Source organism: Enoplosus armatus, chromosome 14, assembly GCF_043641665.1.
Source record: "Enoplosus armatus isolate fEnoArm2 chromosome 14, fEnoArm2.hap1, whole genome shotgun sequence".
In the NCBI taxonomy this organism is placed as follows: Eukaryota; Metazoa; Chordata; class Actinopteri; order Centrarchiformes; family Enoplosidae; genus Enoplosus; species Enoplosus armatus.
Genome location: NC_092193.1, coordinates 854,455 through 865,000, shown reverse-complemented (window position 1 = coordinate 865,000; position 10,546 = coordinate 854,455). Strand labels below are relative to the sequence as shown.

The following is a 10,546-nucleotide window of genomic DNA, read 5'->3' as shown; positions in this document are numbered from 1 at the left end:
CGTCAGGACGCGTCAGGAGGAGTCAGGACGCGTCAGGAGGAGTCAGGAGGCGTCAGGAGGAGTCAGGATGTGTCAGGACGTGTCAGGAGGAGTCAGGAGGAGTCAGGAGGAGTCAGGACGCGTCAGGAGGAGTCAGGAGGAGTCAGGAGGAGTCAGGACGTGTCAGGAGGAGTCAGGAGGAGTCAGGAGGAGTCAGGACGCGTCAGGAGGAGTCAGGACGCATCAGGAGGCGTCAGGAGGAGTCAGGAGGAGTCAGGAGGAGTCAGGACGTGTCAGGAGGAGTCAGGAGGAGTCAGGACGCGTCAGGAGGAGTCAGGACGCATCAGGAGGCGTCAGGAGGAGTCAGGACGTGTCAGGAGGAGTCAGGACGTGTCAGGAGGAGTCAGGACGTGTCAGGAGGAGTCAGGAGGCGTCAGGACGTGTCAGGACGTGTCAGGAGGAGTCAGGAGGAGTCAGGAGGAGTCAGGAGGAGTCAGGACGTGTCAGGACGCGTCAGGAGGAGTCAGGAGGAGTCAGGATGTGTCAGGAGGAGTCAGGAGGAGTCAGGAGGAGTCAGGAGGAGTCAGGACGCGTCAGGAGGAGTCAGGACGCATCAGGAGGCGTCAGGAGGCGTCAGGAGGAGTCAGGATGTGTCAGGACGTGTCAGGAGGAGTCAGGAGGAGTCAGGACGCGTCAGGAGGAGTCAGGAGGAGTCAGGACGCGTCAGGAGGAGTCAGGATGTGTCAGGACGTGTCAGGAGGAGTCAGGAGGCGTCAGGAGGTATTAACGGGTCACACCTCTCGAATCGAGCCTGGCTGCAGAGGTGGAAGCAGAATCCGGGTCGGACTCTGCCGGCTCGACCTTTCCTCTGCTCCAGGTTGGTCTTGGAGGCCCAGACGGTGGCGTAGTTGGTCATGTTGTTGTGGGAGGTGAAGAGCTTCACCTTCTGCCTGTCGGGACACCGACCAGACAGTCAGAACGGTTTGGTCTTTAAACCGGAATATAAACTCTGACTGTCACTTACTTGCAGGAGTCGATGACATAGACGACGTCGTTGATGGTGATGCTCGTCTCTGCGATGTTGGTGGACAGAATCACCTGCAACATCACATTTAACACATTTTCACCAGACAGGTACGACATCAGTAACACAACTGTTCCCTTCCACCCAGAGCCCGGCTGACGCTGCACTACTGAAGGAAAATGACGTTTCTGTGCAGCACTTTGTCTTTTCCTCTGTTAAAGGATTTTATGTCCCACACTAAACTAAAGACCACGAGGTCAACAGACACAAACATGAAAACCTCCCAAAGAGCACCCGAGAGAAAATGAGTCAAAATCATTTGAATAAAAACAGATTGTGAGTGGATGTTGTCGTCTCTGTGAGCGAGTTGAAGGCCTGTGGGCCTTGAAACTGGTTTGAATCTCACAAATTAAAAACAAAGATTTTAAGATCTCTGACCTTCCTGATGTCGCCGGGAACCGGTTCAAACACCCTCCTCTGCTCCTCTCGGGGGATCTGCGAGTGGAGAGGCAGGATCCGGTACCGGTTACTTCCTGGAAACAGATACAAGACATCAAAAAAACCTGCTGTATTTAGTCAGAATCAATTTCTATTTTCATCCAGTGAACTCAACTTCTCAGCTGGTTCCAAATGTTTGGTTGACTGTCAGTCAGTCAGAGTTTTAGTTTTATCTGTTCAGGTTTGGAGATTTCTGCCTCCATCACAATATAATGGAGGTAAATGAATCTTGTTAGTGCTGCTCAGAGCATTAAAGATTCAGCAGCAACAGTTAATGTCAAGAGTCAACGGTTTTAAATGGGACTATTTCTTCAGTAAAAAGTATCCGACCCTTCAGGTGTTGGGTGAGTGCATCTTTTTGGCTCTAGAATGATGTTTTTTGGTTTCTCTGTTTAGTTGTTCTCTCTCTGCTGTATGTGTGAAGTGATGATGTACCAAAGTGTGGGTTGGTCTCCAGGTGTCTCTGCATGGAGTAGATGAGGTTCCAGCCGGGCAGGAAGATGAGCACGGCTCCGGCCACCTGCAGGGTCTCGATGTACTTCAGAAGAGACTCCACCAGCTCGAAGGACGTCTCCTTCTCGTTAATCTGAGCCATCGAACGCTTCGTCTCCGCCGTGTACTCCGGCCCACAGATCACGTTACAGTTGGTCTGCAGACACGGGAGGAAACACAAACTGACATCTTTCACTCTAGATTTGTGTTTTACGGTCCCTCACTCTCTCGTCTTTTGTGGCCAAACGGAAATTTTTCATCCCTTTATTGTTTCAGCCACTCTGAGCTGCAGAGACAGCAGACATTCAGACCCTGAAACAACAACAACAACTGCACCAGCAGGGAAAAGGTGGCTTACATCCTCCTCTCCTCCCTCCTCGTCTTTTTCTTTCTTCTTGCGGTCCACTGGAGGAGGGACGAAGTTGGTCATCTGGATGCAATCTTCCAGGAAATACTCTGCAATAAACAACAAAAGTATAGTTTGGCTCAAAACCTTGTTGACAAATATTTAACTGAGGTGATGCAGATCTCCATTCGAGCCTCTTTTGTCTCTGATGGTGGAAAGAGAACCCCTCCTGGTCTGGATCCCAGGCCATCACTAACTTTATGTAGCCACAGAAGATTCAGAACTAAAAGTATGGACTAGTGTGAAACCCCTAATGTGTTTTACTGTCAGCCATCTTTAAACACACAGGTCAGGAGGTCAGAGGTACCTTGAACAGGGAAGGTGCGTCCGAACACCTCGATGATGGGGCTGTTGAAGAAGTATTCTCTGAACATGGTGGTGTCGATGGTGGCCGACATGAGGATGACGCGAACCTGTGGGTAGGCCTGGACCACGTCTCTGAGGACCACCATCAGGAAGTCCGTCTGCACAGACGCACAGAGGGTCAGACAACACAGGAAATGACTGGACGTTTAATCCTGACTTTGTGGCTTGTGAAGCGATGTGTTCTCACTGAATTATATGAGCTGTAATAATAAACTCACATTGATGTCTCTCTCGTGGATCTCATCAACGATAACGTGACTGATGCCTCTGATTCCTGCTTCAAGCTTCCGCAGCAAAACACCTGAAACACGAAACACACTCATCAACGTCCTGCTGACACACAACACTGAGACAACGTCCACAATAAACTGGTTCAAATATTTTCCAAAAACGCTCCTTAGAGGGAAGACAATCTGAAAATGGCGGCCTTGTGTTTTAGTGCGAATGGGGAAGACAATGATGTAAACCTGCTCTCCTGCAGTTGATCTGTGAGTGCTGCAGGCTGCTTATCTGTTTGGAGCTGTCCTAAATGAGTCACCTCAGTCAGATACGTTTGAACAGCTGATACAAACTTATCTCTGACTGCTATATTTGGGATCTCAGGTGGAAACAGATTTATAGTCACATGCTTTGTAAAACTATGTGCCGAGTGGCTGTCCACTCAGAAAACACTGCAGAACTTTCTGAAACACTGAACTACAACTACTGAATCTACCGTAATGCCTCTCGTTATCGTTACCTGTAAACACACAGAAGACGAGATACAAACTGCATTCATCTTTAACACTAATGTGGGTTTGTTATAGTTTTATTCAATACCGGTGTAAGAAAAATCTGCTTTCTGGAGCACAGCACAAAGTGAACACAGCAGGTGATGAAACGTGATTAATGTCGGAGTCTGTTCACGTACCGACGGTGCAGAAGAGGACGCTTGCGTGGGGTCGAGGGAGGACGGACTCAAAACGGACGCTGTAGCCACAGCTTTTCCCAAGATCCTCTCCTCTCTCATAGGCGACCCGCTCGGCCACCGAGACAGCGCTGATCCTTCTGGGCTGGAGAGAGGACGAGAGTTACCTCTGGATCAGCAAAACCAGAAAACACACAACAACAGGCACCTGAAGGGCTTTCAAAAGACAGCTGATATTAATCATCATCATTAATCTCACAATCTGAGGTCATAACTCGAAGACTCCAAAAAATTACAGAGCTGCTAAAAGGATGCAAGCAAACACTTTTTGTCCACAAAGTTCTCATGAGAACCAGATATTGCATTTGAAAGCACAATAATAAAACAACAAGTGAAACAAATCTTTAAGCTCTTGGATGTTGGATGTTAGACAATATTGTGTATAATCTTCCATTCAAGTGTTCCATTCAACATTCTGCTAGTTTTTCAGCTGTTTTAAGGTGAATGTGAAACAAGTTTGTTTGGCTATCTCTAAATTAGTATCACAATCATAAGATAGAGAAATCCCAGGGGACTGTATAATTAGATTTTATAGTACAAATGCTCGGCTGCTTCTAATGATGGAGCCATCAGTGGGTCCCTCTTCTTACTTGTTACTATAGAAGATTATACAGATTATAGAGAAGATTTGGCTTCAGTGTTTTGATGATTTCTCCTGATGGCATGTATTCATGTGCAAATCCAACATTAAAGTTCTGTTGTGATTTGAGCCCTTCACTGTTTTCCATCACTGCACGTGTACATGAAGGTAGCTTTGGGAGTCGGAGGCTGAGCGTTACCTGGGTGACCACGATATTGCAGTCGGATGCTCTGCGTCCTTTGACGAAACGGTCCAGGATGTACTGAGGAACCTGAGTGGTTTTACCGCAGCCTGTCGCTCCTCTGATGATCACCACGGGGTTGTTATCGACGGCTTCCATGATCTCTTCCTCAAACTGTTTGACGGGCAGCTGGTCGCGGTCCGCCAGGATCTGAAACACAGACGTTAAATTATTCTACATTTTTGTATCTCCTCCAGTTCACTTCGGAGTAAAGCAGGAGAGGAGAAACCAGACTGACCTTCTGCAGGTTGTCATCATGTTCCAGCTGGTACATCAGCTCATCATGCAGGTCGCCACTGATCTGCTCCGGAGTGCACTGGTGAAGGAAAAAACATTCATGAGATCACACTCAGTCAGTATAACGGGGTGACATCACTACATACCAGCACTATACAGTAAATACTATATACTGTCATAGTATACTGTTTCAGCAGTTAGTACACAAATATATGATGTCAGATGTCAACCTGCGACTTGTGTCTTTCTTACGATTTAATACTTATTGTTGCCGTTTCACCACCAGCAGCAACCAATAACCAATCAAATAAACCCAGCCTCACAGCGTCTCCAGTTTTTAAGTTGTAGACTCACAAAGGCCAGTGGTCCCTCGTCGATGTTGCTGCTTGTCCAGGGGTTCCAGTTGACCTGTGGCGGTGACCAGGGGACGACCCCAGCTCCGCTCTGACGCTGTGACGGCTCAAACGTTGCCATCTTCCCCTGAACCAGAGACACCGAGCTGCCGGGGTCTTCAGGCTGGACGGGACGAGATGAACCAAGTTATACACTCAACAGTTAGAGTCCAGGTCACCGATGATTTCATCATATATCTCTCAGCCCTGATGATCAGTGGTCAGTTCTGGTGACTCACAGGTGAGGGGATGTGGACTCCCAGCTCCTGTACGACACTGGCCAGCTGCTGCTGCAGGTCTGGACTCACGGTGACCTCGAACGCCTCCAGCTGAACACGAAACGCACGACAACAGAGTGAAACACAAACATCCCACTGATGCAGCAGATCTCTCAGTTTACAGTTTAAATTCAGATCTGCGGCTGACGTACGGTTTCTCCCTCCTTCTTCTTGGTGACTCCGGAGTACGCCTCGACGACGCCCAGGTGGTAAAGCTGCCGGACCAGAGACAGAGCACACGACTGAGCCGCCAGCTTCTTGTTGGAGCCGTGTTCCCGAGCCGTGATCCCTGCAGAGACGGAGGGTTAGGAGACAGAGCAGAAACTGCTGTGGCCTTTGACCTTTTGACCTGACATAAATGACTTGCATGAAAAAACATCAAATCGGAGCAGAAACAGCTGTTTTTACCAACATACTCATGGAGAATGATTGAAATGACCATTTTACTGACTTTTACTTTGATGATTTTTTATATTTTACTATTCAGATCAACAGTAGGTAGAAACTAGTACGACGTCTGTAAGGTAATTTAAAGGTACCCTGTTGTTTAGAGCAACATTTTGATGAGCAGCTCATTTTGTTTGTATTTCGCTCTCAAGGACAAATGTGCACAAGCATGCTGGCGACTGCTGCAGACAGTTGCACTACTCTATTCTAGTGCCGATGACAAGCTGCTACCTGGATGTTTCAGACACGGCTCTTTGCTAATGACAAAGAGAGAGAAAGGTCACAGGCAGAACTGGTGAATCCATGTAATATTTTAAGTAAGTGTAGATCCCTGACAACAGTGTCTGTTCATGATAAAAGTCCCCAGGGGACATTTAAGGTACTTTTTTAACTATTAGCCATTCTCTAATTGCTATTTAAAGCATCAATATTAAAAAGGAATTCTCATCTCGCTCTTTTTAAATACATTTCATTACGGAGGTCTACATTTCTGGATCTTGATCTTTAAGTAGCATGAATATAAAAGTTGCTGTACTTTCAGAAAACAGGAAGGCAGTTTGAGAACACCTTTACCATTATCTTCCATTAATCCTTCTATTAATACTGCACTGATTTATCACCACACTCATGTAACAAGGTCAACTCACTACAGACGAGGGTTAAAAAAATAATAGGATCAGAATCGATGCAGCAGAACCAGATTAATCAACTTATTATTCCATACCTTCTTCTTCCTCGTCAAAACCTGGCGCCTACATTACCCATAATGCAACTCTTCCTCTAACAGTTACGTGTTAGATTGGTTGAGGTGGAGCTGATTTGAAGGATTTTATATTGTGTTGGGTAGTTTAATATATTTTAAACTTATAAAACATGATCCACTGTTTGTGTTTACTACCTAAAATCTTAGTCTGCAAAGTAACTAGTAACTAAAGCTGTCAGATAAAGGTCGTGGAGGAGAAGTATAAAGTGAGATCAAAGTACTATGTAAAGTACAAGTACCTCAGATTTGTTAGTTCAGTTACATTCCATCACTGGTTCACAGCTGAGTTGTAAAACATCAACATTGAGCTGTTTTGGCTGAGATCAACACTTTTCATGGTCCATGATTTTTACATCAACTATGCAAGAAAAAGACAACCATGAAACTCAGGACCTTTGAGATGTAGGCAGCGCTTAAAAGAAAATATCTGAGAGTTTCTTACGTCTGCCGAGCTGTTTCACAAACAGCTGCATCTCCGCTATGAAGCTCCTGCAGACACAAACACAAACATCACAGATTCACTTCCTCTGTGTTTTCAAAATAAAACACAGAAACAAGGTAGGAACAAAGCTTGAAGTGAAGTGATGAGCTCACCTGCTGTGTTCTCAGGGGGGAGCCTGTATGTTTTTCTGCCAGACTTGGGATTCAAAAAACACCAATCAGCAGCTTTGACTCAGGTATCTCCGGCTGCTCTCTGCCCTGTGGTGAACAGCGACACCAGAAATCACAACCAGACTCCACTGAGCCCCGAGCTGCACCCATGGGACAGCTTTAGTGCACCTAAACGTTGTCCCATGTCTTCCTTCAGTGTGGTTGTGAGTTCTGGCGTCACCTCCGTGTTCCCCGATGGAGCAGGAAACTCACTTCAGTCCCCAAAATTCAACTCCTGCCACTTCACCAGCTAAATGTTGGTTGTTGTTTAACGGTCGGGACGACAAACAGCCAAAACCTCATCAGTCATTCTTTCTCTTAAATTTGCACCATCATCTTACTCCACTGCAATATATAGTCAGCGGTTTGTTTGCTGTGTCATGTCATTAAAATGAATGTGATCTGAATGTTGAGCATTGATAAAGGTTTACGTTCTTAGTGCCTTCTAGTTAGTGACACCGTTTTAACTAAAAAAAGGATTTAGCTGGTGTCTGGCACCATCTCTCAGCCTGCTCTCCGCTCTGGTTTCAGTGGTGTTTAAACAGTGTAAAGAGCACTGGGTGTGACATCAGGTTAGTTAGATGTGGAATAGTCAAACAGTGAGATCTCTCTGGTGTTGTCGACACACTCTGGAGGTCTCTGGGTTTACAGCAGTCCAGCAGAAAAACATACAGGAACGTCCTGTATCAAAACCTCAGGGCACTTTTCATATAGAGCATACTCTTATAATAATATACATACATAATGGTATTTCAACTACCAAAAAAAGTTTAAAAGTCACTTCAGGTTCTGGGAACTTTGAAGGGTGTTTCTTATCATTTTTGACATTGTATATATTAAATCATTACTAGTTTCATGGGAAACACAATTAATAAAAGAACAAACCACCTGACGCTGCTGACCAAATGCAGGTCTGTTGGGGTGACATGAGTAAGTCTGTGTGTCAACATATCAGACCGGATTTGGTTTGAAAATTTGCTGCCGGTCTAAAAGCCTTTGAGTTTCCTGATCCAGACCTGTTGTGGTCCGGTCCCACTTGGCTGTATTTATACTCAGCGCTGGTTTTCTCCTTCTGGAAGAACTGGTTCAGACGGGCCTTGGCGTTCTCCAGCGTCCAGTTACCATGGAGATTAGCGTTCAGGTCGACCTCCTCCGACTCCAGAGTCTACAGGGATGAAATATGATTTATTTTCTATCTATCTATAGTATATAAATATAAATGAGTTAGGTGGCACACCTTTTTCCAGAGAATATTATACATTTTGTCAGATGGAAGTATCCTACCGCCTGTGCTTCCTGTTCATCTCTCCTGGCGTAGTACTCCTTCAGGTTGGCTCCTCTGTCCCACTGAGCTGCTCCTCCTCCTCCTCCTCCTCCCCCCCCCCCCTCCCCACCCAGAGTTCCCTCCTCCTGAGTAACCGAGTCCAGTCACTCCTGGTACTGGCCCCGAGATGCTGCCCTCTCCTACAACAGACAAACACATAATTAATATTTTTTACTTTCTACTTCTGTGTCCTGCCCAACCAGGGAAAACAAGATCCTGGACCAGAGTCGCACCAAGACCACAGGAGAGTAGAGTGTAGTTTAGATCCCACTGCACTGATTTATACTTGACGCAAAGGATTAACGGGAGTCCCACCAGGGGATAGATATCTTAGGTAGATACCTGAGGCGTAGGTTCTGAGTTTTAGTTCAGCGTCCGACTTCTCCACCACAACACTACACAGATGTATCGTACATGATCAGTTTTCTTTAAGCGGTTTCATGTTGTCTTGACTCTCAACAATCTCTGCCATCATCAGAAATCATAGTTCTTGCTGTCTCCATGTGTTTTCTCTGTAGAAATCATAATGTGTAGTTACATCTTTGAGGTGGCAGCTACGCTGAAGGTACGTGTCACCCTTTAACGCAGACGTATAAATGAAGATTTAAAGAATACAACACAGGATAAACTGGACAGTGATGTTCGACACATGTGGAAGGGGCTGAAAACAATCACAGACAACAAAATGAAATCAAGTTTCCTCAGAAAACCCCCCTCACTGCCAATGAAGGACCTGTAGTCTCTGTTAGAGAGGCAATAATACCTTGCTCAATTTTGACAACAAGGTGAGGTGGCAGAGGCCCGCTGGAAGGGAGGTTTCCATAGCCAGCATCTCCTCCTCCTCCTCCTCCTCCTCCTCCTCCTCCATCAGGTTGGTCGCCGCCTGGAGCGTTCGCCTGGTGACACAAGACTCGGATTCAGCCTTGAAGCAACGCTTCAATCAATGACCTAATTTACAAACAGAGCTTTTAAACGCAGCATCGGGCCTGTAACCGAAATGTCTGGCCCTGGTCTTTTTGGTCATTTTGAAAAATAACGTCCTGTTTTAAGAATAATGCAGGTACAAAGCTGTAAACTCTCACCAATGTCCTAGTTTCCGTAGGGTTGTGAGAGCCAATATAAAAAGCATTAAATCAGTGTTTATCTCATAATTTACAGATCAACAGTAGTAGTGTGCTGACCCCCAAAGCTGGGACCTCTGCTGCGCTCATTTCCCCAATTCGGACCAGGTAGTTGACAAAGTCCCTGGCAGCGTTGGTCTGAGCGTCCTTCTTGTTGGTGGAGTTGCCCATCCCAATGTAGTTGAAGCCATCAACACGGACCTGCACAGGGGAGAGGACAGGGCTATAAAATAGGCTGGAGATAGGCAGCCAAGTACACCGAGTACACTTTTAACTTGGTGTTAAGTGTGTTAGTGTTTAAATGCGTTAAAGTACCTGTACAAAACATGTGACAGAACACAACAGTCAGTCAGATGATCAGTGCACACAGAAAACTCACCTCACACATGAACTTCTGCCTGTTTTTGTTCCCTGCAGCTCGGATGTCGTAACTGGGAGTCAGCTTCTTTTTTCCACACCAGGCATACAGGAAGTTCTTGATGTCTGCCATGGTGGACTGACAGGCGGGGGAGTTTCCTCCTCTGTAGGCCCTTTAATCTGAGAGAAACCCCTGTCAGTTAACTGGCAAACTTCTTCAAAGCCACTACTCTTTTTTGTGATCCAAACCGATGCGATTGGTGTCATTACATTAACTGATGGCAGCTTAGCTAATGTTAGCCAACACCAAATCTAAGCATTTACTGTCAATAGTACTTGGTCTTAAGTTCCCTGAATATGGCTACCAAGGGACAAAAATCATTGTTTATTGCCAGACTACGGAGAATGTCATAACCAAACTCC

General features: G+C 46.0%; 1 protein-coding gene across 2 annotated transcripts in view; it reads right to left on the bottom strand.

The window, feature by feature from the left end:
* dhx9 (DEAH (Asp-Glu-Ala-His) box helicase 9) overlaps positions 1-10,257 on the bottom strand; it is a 17,858-nt gene extending 7,601 nt beyond the window's left edge. The window contains exons 1-20 of one of the 2 annotated variants that reach the window (XM_070918780.1): positions 10,146-10,257; positions 9,802-9,967; positions 9,409-9,528; positions 8,721-8,785; positions 8,606-8,674; positions 8,338-8,486; positions 7,113-7,159; positions 5,613-5,749; positions 5,422-5,511; positions 5,145-5,306; positions 4,792-4,869; positions 4,512-4,703; positions 3,676-3,817; positions 2,984-3,066; positions 2,707-2,863; positions 2,352-2,449; positions 1,937-2,150; positions 1,442-1,536; positions 1,004-1,077; positions 777-929 (exon numbers count right to left, since the gene is read on the bottom strand). In XM_070918780.1, coding sequence (XP_070774881.1) covers positions 777-929; positions 1,004-1,077; positions 1,442-1,536; positions 1,937-2,150; positions 2,352-2,449; positions 2,707-2,863; positions 2,984-3,066; positions 3,676-3,817; positions 4,512-4,703; positions 4,792-4,869; positions 5,145-5,306; positions 5,422-5,511; positions 5,613-5,749; positions 7,113-7,159; positions 8,338-8,486; positions 8,606-8,674; positions 8,721-8,785; positions 9,409-9,528; positions 9,802-9,967; positions 10,146-10,256 — 2,402 coding nt within the window. In that variant the 5' untranslated portion in view covers position 10,257. Of the gene's footprint in view, positions 1-776; positions 930-1,003; positions 1,078-1,441; positions 1,537-1,936; positions 2,151-2,351; positions 2,450-2,706; positions 2,864-2,983; positions 3,067-3,675; positions 3,818-4,511; positions 4,704-4,791; positions 4,870-5,144; positions 5,307-5,421; positions 5,512-5,612; positions 5,750-7,112; positions 7,160-8,337; positions 8,487-8,605; positions 8,675-8,720; positions 8,786-9,378; positions 9,542-9,801; positions 9,968-10,145 lie in introns of both variants that reach the window. The other variant, XM_070918779.1, reaches the window with a different exon arrangement.
* Between the last annotated feature and the right edge of the window lie 289 nt (positions 10,258-10,546).